At 37.8% G+C, this 16,068-nt stretch overlaps 2 protein-coding genes across 2 annotated transcripts in view; one reads left to right on the top strand and one right to left on the bottom strand.

Annotated features, from left to right (window-relative positions):
* LOC139724350 (5-hydroxytryptamine receptor 1D-like) overlaps positions 1–1,464 on the bottom strand; it is a 42,181-nt gene extending 40,717 nt beyond the window's left edge. The window contains exon 1 of the mRNA XM_071635503.1: positions 1,065–1,464. Coding sequence (XP_071491604.1) covers positions 1,065–1,464 — 400 coding nt within the window. The remainder of the gene's footprint in view (positions 1–1,064) is intronic.
* A 1,002-nt stretch (positions 1,465–2,466) lies between these two features.
* Positions 2,467–14,974, top strand: LOC139724298 (uncharacterized). Its single transcript, XM_071635441.1, has 9 exons — positions 2,467–2,807; positions 3,735–3,848; positions 4,534–4,692; positions 7,037–7,170; positions 10,276–10,375; positions 10,953–11,053; positions 12,281–12,462; positions 12,805–12,945; positions 14,195–14,974. Exons 1-9 carry the CDS (start codon positions 2,565–2,567, stop codon positions 14,311–14,313), a joined length of 1,293 nt encoding a protein of 430 aa, XP_071491542.1. The 5' UTR covers positions 2,467–2,564; the 3' UTR covers positions 14,314–14,974.
* The last annotated feature ends 1,094 nt before the right edge of the window (positions 14,975–16,068 follow it).

Here is a 16,068-nt window from a genome sequence, read left to right as displayed (position 1 = left end):
GCATTTTGAATGACTAGTACTATTGTTCTTTCTTAATGGAGCATGTTTATCACATATTTCCCGAAATATACCATAAAATACAGAATATGCATCATTCACATCTTTGCACTTATACACATAATCCCATCTTGCATTCGCTAAATCTAAACAATATAAATCGACATCATAATGTTTATACGATCGTACAACTTTCCCCAAAGTTTGAATGATACTTTTAAAACAAAACATACTTTCAAAGACAGTAAAGATTGGAAGATGGTCTGAAACGTCAGCCTCAATAACACCTGCATGTATATTAAACATGTCCATATTTGTATACAAATGATCAATCAAGGAAGCAGAATTTCGGGTTAATCTAGTTGGAAAAGAGATTACTTGAGACAATCCAATACAATGCATCACAGTTAGAAAGTTTTCTGAATCTTTTCCAATATCAATAAGATCGATGTTAAAATCACCCATAATCAAACAATTATATCTATCCAATTTCAAAGAATGCAATACATTCAAGAAAGATTCTTGGAATTCTGTAATGTTGGTATTGGGTTTACGATAAACAACACCAACAATGACCTTCTTTTTATCACATAAAAGCTCAAGCCACAGGGATTCTGCATGTGCTATTGCAGTGAAACCAAGCCGTTTGTATTTCAATGATGAGTGAATGTAAGCCCCTACACCTCCACCCCTAACATTTCCGTGGCGGCATTCAGTCTCAAGATTATAGCCCTTTATGCCCAGCAAAGATGTGTTACTCACATTCCACACTTCCGATAAACCAATAATATCAAAATTTGAACTTAAACTACATTCATACAAGTTTCTTAGCTCATCAACATTTTTATTTAAAGAACGAATATTAACATGTGTTACTGAAAAAGATTTTGCCATATGTCCCTGTAAAACATTATCAAAATTATTAGCAGTTAGACGGTATGATTTAACATTCAGATTACTTTCGTGGTCAATGGGAGGGTTATCGGCCATGTTAACATATGTGTATTCTTAGTAAAAATACAGTGTTAATGTGCTTTCTCAGGCAAGAACATGAAGTCTGAAATCACCGTAATCAACATCATCGATTCCAATGTCAAACAAGTCATCAGGGTTGCGTAAGATCTTTTGTTCACCGTTATGTAGTTTGCAGATGATGTTCCCTGATTTGGTTTTCGTTTTCATCACACTCTGTGAATCCTTGGCCCTGGCAAGCACAGCTAACCGCATCGGGGTGAGGTCCTCGTTGATGAACAGACCTTTGTACTGGTCTCTCCCCTTTAACTTGAACCGTGCATCATACAGCTCATCCCTTCTCCTCCTAGCCACAAACCTGACGATGGCCTGGCGAGGTTTGCCGTCGGTTCTCTGTTTTCCAACCCGATTGCACATGGAGATGTCATCGGGTTTGATGTCGACACCAACTTCTTTGGCTATGTTGCATACTTTTTGGATGAGGTAGGGATTCATGTTTTGAACATTCCTAAGTGAGATAATGAAAAGCCTCTTATGAAATATGAAAGAGCATGTAGTTTTAAGAAGGATTCAACGTTTATTTGATGAAAATTGGTTTTCAAATGGCTGAGATATCCCAAAAAGCGCTAATAATAAAAGGCGACATGCCCCAACTTTATTAGTATCTCTTTGTTTCACCTTGTTTTGGGATATCTCAGCCATTTCAAAACCGATTTTTATCGAATAAACTTTTGATACCCCTTAGAACCGCATGCTCTGTGAAATCTAATAGAGTGGTTTCTGAATATCTCACAAAACGTTAAAAGCTATTTAAATTTTCACCTCGACCAGAACTGTACACATCTGCCATAATAATTACCTATTCCGAGTTGCATGTCGAATTTTCAACGAAAGGATGTAATGAAAATCATACGTATAGGAACCTAGAATTGAATTGTAAGCACCAGTATGATTCTGAATATAGTTATATCATGTATATTGTTCTCCCGGTTGATATTAGGGCCTATTTGTTTGGGCCCTATCTATCATTATTGTCCTACACATATCTTTGTATTAATGATTTATGTAGTCAAAATACTGAATACTCAGTAACGTTTTGTTACTTTGGGGTTGCTTGGTAGGCGAGTTGATTATCATACACACTCAGAGGCTTCTAGTTCTTGAAAGTCCCTCAGAGCATCCTTTATAAAGAGCCTGTAGCTTGACCATTGTGAACTCAAACGGCTAGCTTGTAGTTCAAGTCAGTTACCAGTAATGTCATGCGCAAGATGAGTTGCACAAAACTGCTGCTACCACCGTGTACCGCTAGCTGCATATATAGCTAATATGATCGCAACAATAACAACAACACAGCGCTCAGCTGTTGCACATCGCATGCATCCACCACTAGTTGACAGTGCTTTGGCTTGCGCGCGGCTGTCCTCAAAAGAGTTCTAATACTAGTAATCGTCTGGTGTGAGCGTGTCTGTTTGTCATACATAACTTTGGATACTTTTCTATTCTGTTCACGTAATACACCTGCAATTTAAGAAGTGCATAGCATTGCTTGATTGCGATGCTACTTCGTCTGACTATTAGTATTAGTATTGAGAAGAATGCGAGGTCTTCGGTTGCTCAGTCCCACATATTCAAATCTATGCTGCAGTAGCTCTTCACACACCGACAACGTATTCTCGTGGCGGTGGCTCCATCTGCGTTGGATGACGAAGACGAGCTTCGCCTTCTCTGCTTCGAAGAAGATGTCGACATCGCACGTATCAGTTGACTTTCCACTGGAGCCATACATTGCTCCATCATGGGCAACCCATCTGAGAGGTGTTCCAAGTCATAAAATCAAAGTCAGTATTTACTTCAGCTCTGTATTGTCCATATTAGACAGAAAAATCCGTCTGTCCGGAGGATTTTTTTTCAATCATTTTTTTAATCTTTTTTTTTTTTTTTTGGGGGGGGGGGGGAGCATTTATGGCTCTCCTAAGGGGATTTCGTTAAGCCAGACGCAGTCTCTATGGAACATATCTCCGACAAGATACAGACCGATCTTTCGGTCTGTAAATAAATCATATGTCACAGGGCAGGGGCGGATCCAGGAATTCCGTAAAGAGGGGGCGCATTTACAAAATTAAAGGGGAGGGGCGCATGCACCTTTCTCCCCCCCCCCCCATCTTTTTCTTTTGTTTCAACAAAAAATAAAAGGGGGGGGGGGCGTGCGCCAGTTGCGTTCCTCCCTGGATCTGCCCCTGCGTCACCTTGTACCTTAACAAAAGTACTAAATTTATTAGTAGCCTAGAAGTACTAGTACCAAGTAGTAGTAGTACCTGAAGCAGCGCGTGACTGCCCTCCAAGCCATGTCAATGAAAACATGAGATGCAATACCAACTTCGCAATCAAATGTCAATAGATTTGTATATTTTACAATAACTGCGACCAGCCCCAACATGAAGCATTTTTTAATTGTGTACAAGGACTCCCAAAGAGCGCCCCAGGGTTAATTTTACAACAGACCACAAGGGCTTAAGTATATAGTAACTATACACAGCCCAGTTGCTGTATTTGCACAGCGTACTAACAGCGTCTGGTCGGGCTATTTTAGTTAGTTGAAATTGCTGATACCTGCAAGTGCCTTTTTGTAGGCCTCTGTGATCAATATTCTAGTAGGGTTGTTTTGTTGATGTTTTAGGAATTCATGTGAGATGTATTGAATGTAATCCGAGGAGTTTTCCGTTGGTGTTATTTTCTATTTTCAAGTGAATGTTCTTGCTCTGCAGCTGGCAATGCTGGACACCCCTATTCATAGGTGGCGCCTTCCGGGAACACCAGATGAGTTTGAGGTCTTTATCAAGCGGGATGATATGACTGGGAGCTCTCTCTCTGGAAATAAGGTTTGTCCTTTTTCTTTCTTTTTGCTTTCTTGTAATAGCTTTGATAGAAAAATATGCCTGGTATTTCATTAAACTTTAAAATCACACCTCTTAGTCTTACATTTTTTATGATGATACAAGTAGCCACTATTATTATTATTATTATTATTATTATTATTATTATTAAAAGAAAAAAAAAAAGGTTTTGCGATTGATAGAATTCCTATCAGTGAAAAAGCAAGCAATCTTTGTCAGTTCTCAAATATTGATTGCTGATAAAGTAAAAAATATTTACACGCTTTAGATGCCTGCATGTTCAACAAATTGATATCAATCATATCGTTGTTTTGTTGTTATTGTCATTGTTTTGTCCTTCAAAAATACAAGACCAGTAGTCTGCAGTTGAACTTGCTGTTCATAATAATTTGATATTGGGCCAAGCACTAACTGCACTCATATAATACTAGTTTGTCTAGGAAAAAGAATCATTCAAATATTTTTAACTGTGATTCCTTCGTGTCATCCACACATATATTTAATTGATTTGCTTCTTTTCACTTCAAATAGATGCCACTTTACTGCACATCTTGTGAAAGTAGAAACAGTGCATGAAGTAGTTATCCCATTGAAGAAAAGTTTTATTGAAATTTTAATTTTGTAATGCTGTCATAAGGCAATACCTTAATTTCTTAATTTTGTGTGTTAGATCCGTAAGCTGGAATTCCTATTGGCTGATGCAGTGTCCCAGGGCTGTGATACTGTATTAACATGTGGTGGAGTGAGATCAAACCACTGTCGGACAACCGCAGTTGCTGCTCGCCAGCTTGGTATGGACTGCCATCTACTGTTGAGGTCTGATACATCAGTAAGTCTTCACAAGGTTTAGTGAGAGGTGTTCTACTGTCACCATTGACCTTAAAGGGAAACCCTATACATGTATTACAAAATGCTATGTTGGGAGATGGGATGGTATCTGTGGATTTTGGCTGTAATTGGTCATGAACCAAATAAAAAAAAATTGCAACAATAGTGGGACTATCAGATTATTGCTAAAATTTTTTTTTTTTTTTTTTTTTGGGGGGGGGGCGCAAGTGGCACTTCAAATCCAGATGATATTATATCGGTATGATAGATTTTGACTTAAGTTGTCATATCAGATATCAAGGTTTTGTACAGTGGGTAATGAAATGCTATTTCAAAAATATGTTGAAACTAAACAAAACATGTCAGGTCTCCCTGCAGTTGCTTTTCTATCAGTGGTTACACTTTGTCAGATGTGAAATATTGCCACTACCAGTAGCATCTGTAAAAATATGTATGACCCAGTATGTTTTTGCTGTATGCCGTTAGCTTTCCAGACACTCATAATCACTGTCTAATATATGACAAAGTCATGCATTTATGTTTTGCAGTACTATAATAAGTGACAATTGCTTTCAAATGATGGAATGTGATATGGGCTGATGTGCATTAAAACCATTGATGGAGTTTATACTGTGTAGGCTGGTGTTTATGAGTTCTTATGTACTCGATATGAGTAAAAAGTCCTTGCAAAAGACCCAAAATACGTGGGAATTTTTATAAGACACTTTTGTCTTGAATAGAAATTAACTCATATTGTTATAGCAATACATTACAAGTCATAGTAAAATTCTAAGTTTATTAGATTGCTTGAATTTGTTGATGTTTGGCAATGAAGTGACTGCCTAGGCATGAAGTAAAAAAAAAAAAGCAGGGTCATTTATAGAATTGAGAATAGTTTGAGTGAAAGCCATTCTGATACTAAGCACTATGTACTGTTAAAATCTTGTGGAAATTGGGTTTATGAGGGAGGGGCTGCTGCTGTAATCCTGTGTTTACCACTGGCAACATGCTTTAACCCTTACTGTACTGGGCTATTTGGCTCCATGAAAATACTGGGGGGGGGGGGGGGGGGGGGGCCTGGGAGGCCCCTGGGAGGCCCCTGGGAGGCCCCCCCCCCCCCATTGATCTCGGAAACGCAATGTCCGATGAACTTGAAAATTTGCATGCTGATAGATCTTCACGTGCTGAATCTGATGGTGTAATTTATTTTAATCAATTATGCATTTTTTTGCATAATTAGCTAATTAATTATTCATAATGCATATTTTATGGATTTGGGGGATATTTTCATAATTTCAGCCTAAACAAGTACAAAATTACATGAAAACTATGTAATAATGAAGAATAATGTTTCCCAAATGTGAAATAAATCAATTCTTATCTATTTTTATGAGTACAGCAGATTTGCATAAACTATTAATATGCAAATTTACTACTTTTTTTTTTAATACTTTTGAAATGTATGACATACTAAAATGAAACTAGAAGTAAAATTATCCTTTTACAGGACCCATGGGCACTACCATACTTTTCAACTGTATTCTAATGTCCCTGATATTGTAAACTTGAAGTATAATTTATGCAAATTTATGTAAATTTATGATTTTTAAAATAAAAATTAGCTTATATGTGATTTTGCGTGGAAAATATAAGAAAAATCAATGAATACAAAAAGTATAGAAATGTGAGAAAAATCAAACAAGTTATTTGCCATACTCATAAAACATTTTTGAAATTAACTTTACAGAATGTTATGTTTTGTATTGTTTTTATTTCTTATGTTTTCTATTGTTTTATATTCCTTATGTATATCATTGTTTCTAAACTTTGCCCAATTTATTTCAGAACAATATAGAAGCATGAACCAAGTGGAAAACCAATTCCTGAGCAAAATTTATAAAGTAATACAAGCCATGGTCTATTGACAGTATGTAACTGTACACAAATATATGCAGCGATTAGCCGTTTTAATGACATGCGCATACTAATTGGCCCATAACACCCCCTAGGTAGGTCCGATATGGACAAATGTGGTATCAAAATGTGCGCAAGACTTCAGGGGAAAAAGTCATGAAGCAAGAATCAGAAATTCCCAGCGGTCGCGATGCAATCGCCAAAAGTATGGAGGGGGGGCCTCCCAGGCCCCCCAGTGCAGTTAGGGTTAATACTATATCAATGACATTTCAGATTTTTGACTTGAAAAGGTTGAAGCAGTGCTGAATTGAATGGGAGTGTATCAGACCCATAATTGAATGTTTAGGAAATATTCCTACATCTGTGTTGTCAATTTGTATATGAATATATATCTTGAGTTACTTTTCTACATTATTCAATCATTATTTCAGAATCTGAATGGATCCTTCACTGGTAACACCTTGATGGATAGAATGGTTGGCTGCCATTTTTACTTAATACCAAAGAAGAGTCTCTACAGGACCCAGATTCACCCAAGAATGCAACAGCTTGCTGAGTATCTCGGGTACAGTGGATGTTTGGGACATACAAAAGCAATGTTATATTATTAACACTATTTAGCATTTTGAGGAAATTGTGTTTGGAAGAAAAGAATGGAAAAATGAGGATCAAAACTTGAATATTTCACCCCTTAATTGAGCTGGGTAGACATTACATAAATGCCATGGTAAGGGCTATTGAATAGATTGATTTCATATTTTGATTTCCACAAAGAGAATGGATTAATAAACCACAATTGTTTTTGAAATCAGAGTGATGCAGTATTCATCTTTTGGACAGTACTGATGCCATCATAACTTTCTTTCAGTGTGTTGGAAATAATATACCACACATTGTAAAGCATAATGAATACTTAGCATCTCAACAATTTAGCAATATAATACTCAGTATTCAGTGACTTTGTATGACAGTAGGTCATATATATGACTGCAGTAACTCCTCAACTTGTATTATGTCTGATGAACATGAGGGCAATGGTTGAGTAGTATAGGTAAAGAGTTCTCTAAACACATCCAATATAGTTGTATTTACCTGAATATTATGCTCTTGCAAAACATCTATACTGGATGTGTTTAGAGAACTCTTTATCTATATTCATCGACCCTCTTTATGAACTTAGTTCGCAATGGTTGAGGAGGTTCAGGGTACCTTCATTCTGGATGATCAGTTTGACATGCAGGCATTCTTATTTCTGTCAGACTTCATGTCATTGCTGATGTAGGGTGTCTTATGAAGGCCAAATCTTTGCATTTCTGTCATGTGACACATTGTTGAAAGATGATAGATTATGTTTCTTTTGATTTCCTTTACTTTTCTTTCCAATGTGATGTGATTCTGAATATGATAAGTCTGTTTTGTAACTCTGAATTTAAAGGGTGTGTACAGCAGTGGCGTATCTAGGGAAAACGGCGCCCGGGGCAAGCGCGGAAATCTACGCCCCTAATTTCTGAAAAAGTGTTCAACCCCAACCCCATCCCGGCAGGGACTTTATGCTTTTTCATAATATATGCTTTTTCAAGCACTTAAAGGGGTCTTTTGAGAGTGATTTAAATGTAATAAAGTGTGATAAATTTTGGCGAGCGAGCGCAGCGAGCGAGCCGAAAGTTTTTGTATTTCAGCTTACAAAACATGGAATTCTTGTCATTTTTTGCTTACTAAATCTTATAATTCTAATCAAGATATAGTGACGGCCTTATAGATAACGATTTATACCAACAAACTAAAATACTCCAACTTAGTACGCGAGAGTGAGCCGAAATTTGTATATTTCCGCGTCATCATCACGTTTTCTACTTATCTTTTTTTGTGACAAATTTTGGCGAGCGAGCGAAGCGAGCGACCCGAAAAATTTTTGTATTTCAGCTTACAAAACATGGAATTCTTGTCATTTTTTTGCTTATTTAATCTTACAATTCTAATCAAGATATAGTGACGGCCTAATAGATAACCTGACAATTTATACCAAAAAACTGAGGACTTGAAAAAATACTCTAAATTACTACGCGCCAGTGAGCCGAAATTTGTATATTTCCGCGTCATCATCACGTTTTGTTCTTATCTTCTTCTTTTTTTGATAAATTTGGGTGAGCGAGCGCAGCGAGCGAGCCGAAAATTTTTTGTATTTCAGCTTACAAAACATGCAATTCTTGTCATTTTTTGTTTATTACATCTTACAATTCTAATCAAGATATAGTGACTGCCTTATAGATACGATTTATACCAACAAACTGAGGACTTGAAAAAATACTCCATCTTAGTACGCGCGAGTGAGCCGAAATTTGTATATTTCCGCGTCATCATCACATTTTGTTATCTTTCTTTTTTTTTGGATAAATTTTGGCGAGCGAGCCGAAAATTTTGTATTTAGCTTACATAACATGCAATTCTTGTCCATTTTTTTTGCTTATTAAATCTTACAATTATAATCATGATATCGTGACGGCCTTATAGATAACGATTTATACCAACAAACAGAGGACTTGAAAAAATACTCTAAATTAGTACGAGCGAGTGAACCGAAATTTGTATATTTGCGCGTCATCATTACGTTTTGTTCTTTTCTTGTTTGATTTTTTGCGCCCCCCCCCCATGTTCGAAACCGTTGGCGCCCTCCTTTGATCCCATCGGCGATCGCTTCAGAACGAAAGAAATTGCAGCCGCTGCTCCGTGTAACATTTTGCCTGCTAAATATAAAATGACATGTGTGAACACAATATACATTGTCATTTTCTCTGCATCATCATCATGTTTTGTTTTTATCTTGTTTGATTTGGTTTTCTGCCCCCTCCCCCCTCTCCCCTCCCCCCTCCCCCCGGTCCGGGCGAGGGTTTTCTCTTCTTCTTCTTCTTCTTCCTTTTCTTCCTTTTTTTTTTCTTTTTTCTTCTTCTTCTTCATTTTTTTTTTTCGTTTTTGGTGCCCCAAGGAGTGGCGCCCGGGGCACGTGCCCCCCTTGCCCCCCCCCCCCCCCCCCCCCCCAGATATGCCACTGGTGTACCGTTCTGGTCGAGGTGAGGATTTAGCTTTTAACATTTTGCGAGATATTCAGAAACCACTCTATGAGATGTCAAAGAGCATGCAATTTTAAAAGGTATCAAATGTTTATTTGATGAAAATCGGTTTTGAAATGGCTGAGATATCCAAAAACAAGGTGAAACAAAGAGATCCTAATAAAGTTGTGGCATGTTGCCTTTTATTATTATCACTTTTTTTGATTTCTCAGCCATTTCAAAACCAATTTTCATGAAATAAACGTTGAATCCTTTTTAAAATTACATGCTCTTTCATATTTTATAAGAGGTTTCTCATTATCTCACTTAGAAATGTTCAAAACATGAATCCCTTACCTCAACCAGTACTGTACAGTCCCTTTAAGCATTTTGTCCATTGATTTTTTTTTGTATGTTGAAGACATGCTTGTGCTTATACAATCATGTATATGTACTAAATAGCAGAAAAAAATAAATTGATTAAAAAAAAAGATATATATATATATATAAATGAAGAACTTGAACATTGAAACATGAAGAACTGCAACAGTATGGAGAGAATTTGATTATTTGGGTAAGCAGGTTAAATGCTTTATTTTTTTTGTTGCATTCAATATCTGCAGAACTACACAGGGAAAGAAGACCTACCAAATTCCAATAGGAGGATCCAACTGTGTAGGTGTCTATGGGTACATTCAATGCTTTGAAGAACTCATACAACAGGTAATTTTCATCTGATCAGTATGCCATAATATCCATGTTATGTTCCATTATTTCAATTTCCAAAGTTAATGTGCTATCTCATAGGTAGAATTGTAGAATTGTAGAATATTTCAAATACAAGGGGCAAGAATGAAAAAAAAATGGCAATTAACCATTGAACATGTCAAGACTCATGTGATAACTCAGCCGATGTGTAATTTGTTGTCATTATTTCATAATTTTAGCACTCCTCGCAAGCTGGTTTCATCATATAATACCTGTAGATAGCATGTGATGTAATCATGTAGAACCAGGCTAGAATATGTCACATTGTAGTCAGAGTATATGGCATCTTGCTGGTGGAACAGTATACTTCATGAGGTAAATGCCACAGTATGAGCTGGAATTTCATGCTACAGTGTACTTGCTTAATTTGTTGCTGTTAGCCAATACATGAGCCTGTTTCTTATAGGGCAACTCTCATCCCTCCCCCCCCCCCATCCCATTACAAATAGAGCTACCAGAAGGCATTGCTGCCAACATGAAAATGATGGTGTGGGACTATCAGTGTTGTGTTTGTCACCCGACATGCTATTAGGATGTGCAAGACCGGTTCACAGATATTGTCATAACGACTGGTAGCAGTGGATCTTTAGCTGGGCTTGCAATTGGCAACTACCTTACCGGCAGCAAACTGAAGTGAGTCAACTAGAAGATCCTTTATAGGTGTGGATAAACATTCATAGAATGATCAGAGCTACCAAGTCTCACGCATTAGGGGCCATCTCACGATCTCACGCATGACACCCATTTTTCTCACGCATCGGGCGAAGTCTGCAACTTGGGCCTATAATAATGAGCATAGCTCAAAAAATTAAAGTGATAGTTGCAATTGAAGGTATATTTCCCTTTTGTCTTTCAAAATAAGTAAAAAATAGTCACTTAAGTATGCACCTAATCGCACCATTAAGAGCTAAAAATTGAAAAAGCTCCCTACCGTGGGAGGCCACAGGGGGAAAAACCCCTCCCACACCCTCGCTCGCGCGCACATTCGCATGCCAAGATGCCGAGTCATGAAAATCTCACTCATAAAATTTTTTTGAACTTTGCATCCCTGAATGATGTAAGAAGACTTTAATGCTCTTGAGAGAAGGTCAATGGTCAAGAGATGTTTCAGAGGATCTCCTTCATCAGTCAGATATTATTTCAAAGAAAAATAAAATTGGACCTCATCCTACTAGATATCAGTTTGAAACAGACATAGTTTATTCTTGATTAAACTGCACAGGACTGGACCTAAAGTACTCTCTGAAAATTTTGAAAAAAAGTATCATGTAAATCATAACAGTCTTCCCATCCACAAATTTTCAGACAACATCAAGACTTGTACTCTGTCAATGGAAGTTCAAGTGAAACATTTCATTTTATTTGTCAAGACATTTTTTAGATATTTTTTCACAAATTCATAAAATTATAGAGCAAAGCTTACTTCACAAACATATAATTGAATACTTGTATATGATTAATACATACATACAGTATTTAGATATATGTTTGGTACTACCACTAATCAGTGCAAAATATGAAAGTATGAACTATGACAATATGAAATTGGAGCTTCACCCATCTTAAAAATGAATGAAAAAACAAAAACAAGTCTATGAATATTGAAAATCATATGCACAAACTTACTTAATCCAATGTGATAATTTGGTGAACTATGATTCCGTAGTTTCATTCCTTTCTGCAGACCGAACAATGATCTATGCAGTGTGTATCTAGATCCCATCATTACTGTGAATGCAACCCCTAAATGTTGGTTTTAATGTCCCCCACCCCCCCCCCCCCAAGGAAAAAAAAAAAAGAGAGAGAGAAGAAAGAAAAATTACAGTTGCATTCCTCTTTTGGTTTCATTTTCTGTTTCAGGATCCATGGAATGGCAGTGTGTGATGATGCTAGATACTTCCATGGAGAAATTAACCTGGTTCTACAGGAGCTTGGCATACAGGGAGGTCATGGGTCAACCCAACTGAGGTCAGAAAACATTGTGGATGTTGTTGAAGGTGTGAAAGGTCTTGGCTATGGTGTTTCACAGCCAGAAGAGCTAGGTAAGATTTGGCTATCAATCTCACGTCAAAGTCCTGTAGGCTGACATTTGCTTTTATGTGATCATTTACCTTTGAATATGATGGATTCATCAGCAGTTTGAGGCAGAGAGAAGTTTAGCTTCATTATTTTGACACCAGAAACACGGTGGTCCCCTTTCTGTAGTATCATTTTTCCCCAAATGGTAGGTTGTAATGTTTTAATGGAAGCAAATTTTCTTTGCGATCGTTTTATGGGATGCCATGATAGAGCAAGACATGAGGAGAATGCCATTAGGAAGTGTACTCAAGAATATCACACTATTTGCGTTATAAATGATTCAATTTTTTTATTCATCTATTCAGAATGCATTGAGCAGGTTGCAAGAACAACTGGAATCTTCGTGGATCCAGTATACACTGGAAAGGCAACATACCACTTGATCCGCCTCCTGCAAGATGAACCACAGCGATTTAAAGGCAATAAAGTTCTCTTCGTCCATACAGGTGTGTGTATGGAGTTACTGTCCCTTATCAATTACAAGGTGACAAAGGGTGCGTTCGAGCGCTCTCCTTAAGCGAACTGAACCGTAACCCGCACCAGAGGAGTGCTTGAACGCTCCTATAGTGTACTGTACCAAACTGAACCAAGCCTCAAGTGGACCACTTGTGCTCCAAAAGAGTACCAAAAGTGCACCAGAAGTTCGCATGTGAAGAATGCGCATATCATGCACATGCGTCATAATGCAAAGATTTCATTCTCTTTGTTCGGGACATCTGTCTGTGAGTAGTTGAAGCGCACCAGGTGAATGACCCTCTTGCTACAAAATGCGTGACCCCCTCTAAAAATAACTTGTGAGGTGAGGTACGCTTTCTCAACAGAGTGCTTGAACGCTCCAAATCTGGCACAGTACAGTTCAGTACTCTTTGGTTTGCTTTGCTTTGGTTTGCTTTAGAGTGCTTGAACAGACCCAAACTGTTTGCTAGCCCAAACAAATATATACAAATATGATACTCATTATAGCTAGTTTCTACAATTTCAACAATTTTGATTACATATATTACACATCTGTGACATAATTACAGTACATGTGTTATGAATTACCATGCAGAACGGTCGCCAATAATAAGCTATAAGCTTGACCCTTTGGCAAACAATGATACAATACGCTGTTGCAATAAAGAGAAGGGGGGGTCCAACATGAGGTACAGCTTTTGTCATAATTTTTTGATTATGTACTTTTCTTTTATTTAATGAAAGAAAACCGCCGGTCCCAAGGACTTCGTTATAACAGGAGTCACCTGTATTCTTGATTATTGGTTTTGCATTGAAATGCATTCACTTTCTTTGTGTCACTACCACAATCATGTGTAGATTTTGTAATGTGATTGGGGCTGCATTGACCACAGTACAGAATGTATGACCGCTTCAGGGACTGCGGAACTGGGGGGGGGGGGGGGGGACTGGGGCACTGCCGCTCCTCACTGTTTCTTTGTTGTTGTTGTTGTTTTGAAAAAAGAAAAAGTAGAGAGAAATAACAGAAGAGTAAACAAAAATGCCCATGACAAAACCTGTGCCTCCATGTGTGTAAAGCTACATGCTTAAAATCACTACTCTTAGTGCATGTCAGAGTCTACTTTAAATTCTAGTACAAGTAACTACTTTTTACAGTTTATACTTTCTCTAGATAATCTTTGCCGTCTGTCTTCTGAATTAATCTTTTTTCTTTCCCTTCTTCCTGCTGTGCTGCTGTAGGTGGAGCATATGATGTGTTCAGTGGCACGTTTGAATCTCTGATGGAAGCAAAGAGCGCAGAAGAAAACAAAGTCTATGACTGGATGGAACTAACAGACAAGACACCCCTGGATCACTAAACGTATCGCTTTGATGCAAACTTATGACTGTTAATGCTGCATATCATTGTTTCTCGATGCAGAGAAGAAAACATACCATGATTGTGAATCGCTGTATTATGCTATGGACAGCCAAGGATTGATTGGTCAGGGGGAGGTCAAGGGGGTGGTCAACAAGAGATAGTCATACTTTTATTCCATGCTCTGAAGATCTGGGGGGTGTTTCATCAACGCTTGTCAGCACCGACAACTGTTGGCACTGACCAATTTCAGCAAAATCCTTGGTTTTGATCGGCTGAGATGCTCTGGTCACTGACTGTTACTATGGTGATTCAAGTTGTCAGCGCTGACAAACGTTGATGAAACACCTCCCTGGAAAGATGCTGCAGGGGTCCTTTTAATTTTTCAATTAAATATCTTCTCCTGTATTTGTTGTGCCAACAAAGGATCCATGGAGCTTTTTTATGTATTTTTTTTCCTGTGATATAGTAGGCACAAATCATGATTTATTTATTTTTTTTTTTTTATCCATGGACCAACAGAAGTATAACTGACTGCACAGTGCATTCTCTGGTCCAACAACAGGCCCGGGCATCCTTAACTAATTGAGGACGATTTGATTTTGCTACAACATGCATTTCCCATAGATGCTTGCCCAAGTATACTCAGGACTCATCCTCGATAGGCTACTGTAACTTGGTCATAGCCACTCACAACAAAGTTGTATACTGGACTATCACAGGCCTTTGGAGGTACTGGTGCTGAGATGGGTAAATTGTGTGATTATGTTGCCAGTCACACAGGCAAAAAGATCAGGAAGTTTAAGATTGCACTCTTAACGATCAATAAGTTTTGCCAATGTGGCTGCAAACTTCTTGTGAACTTTCCCACCAAACTTCCCACTCAATCTAGGGATGCTTCCTATACCCCGCCAATCCTCTCGATCTTCAGGCAGTAGGGATGCTAGCAACTGTAACTTTGCGAGGTTTGTTGCATGATCAATCCATTATCTGTTGGTGGATGGTGCATCTGACAAGCGTGCTTTCTTGTGATGAACACATGTGCATTATGACATCACAATCACCAGCTGTTAGATGGCGCACTTTTTCTTTCTTTCTTTTTTTTGTGTGCACGCGTACTAGTGGCCCAAACTTCAAACTTAAAGATCGAAAAGTCTGGCTGCCAGTGTGAACGGATGTGCAAACTTAGAGAAGACCCTGTGATCTTAAACTTCATGATATTTATACCATTGTGACCGTTGCGCTTAGCTGGTTACATATTATGTAAGCCATGCTGATACAGTGCACTCCTTTTATAATGACCACGATTATTATGAAATTCTTGTTATAATGAATTCGTAACATTTCAGGTCCCCAAATTATCATCTATATATCTTTATATGTATTTTAGTGTTCTGCTATAATGAAATTTTGATACAACAAAACGAAAAGTTCCTGTCCCGCAGACATCCTTAAAACAGGAGTCGCCTGTGTGTGATACAAATATACTCCCCCTCTCGTACGGCTACCGCACCATACATTTATGTCACCAATTTCTTGATGCTTAAATTTCTGCATTATGTACGTTTGTTTCCCAGGAAACTTTGCGACTGTTCATCTACCACTTTCATGCATATATTTTATAAACACATGCATCTTTACCCTCCCTCCCCTCAATTCTCACCATCTCTTCTTATATTTCATGATTTTCATGTACATTTGACAAATTGATCCACCATGCGACAACTAATCTCGTTTGAATTTGTTTGTGCCTTTT

Source organism: Diadema antillarum, unplaced genomic scaffold (genome assembly GCF_040938485.1).
Source record: "Diadema antillarum isolate AM-2024a unplaced genomic scaffold, OU_Dant_1.0 scf00000211, whole genome shotgun sequence".
Classification (NCBI taxonomy): Eukaryota; Metazoa; Echinodermata; class Echinoidea; order Diadematoida; family Diadematidae; genus Diadema; species Diadema antillarum.
Note: the sequence above shows the minus strand (reverse complement) of the source record. Positions and strands in the feature narration are given on the sequence as shown.

What these genes read in the sequence shown, in the direction of transcription:
- LOC139724298 (XM_071635441.1), top strand. Translation starts at nt 2,565, where the DNA reads ATGCGAGGTCTTCGGTTGCTCAGTCCCACATATTCAAATCTATGCTGC. An exon ending in TTCCAAGTCATAAAATCAAA is followed by an intron (nt 2,808 to 3,734) that starts GTCAGTATTTAC and finishes CTTGCTCTGCAG; the next exon opens with CTGGCAATGCTGGACACCCC. An exon ending in CAGCTTGCTGAGTATCTCGG is followed by an intron (nt 7,171 to 10,275) that starts GTACAGTGGATG and finishes CAATATCTGCAG; the next exon opens with AACTACACAGGGAAAGAAGA.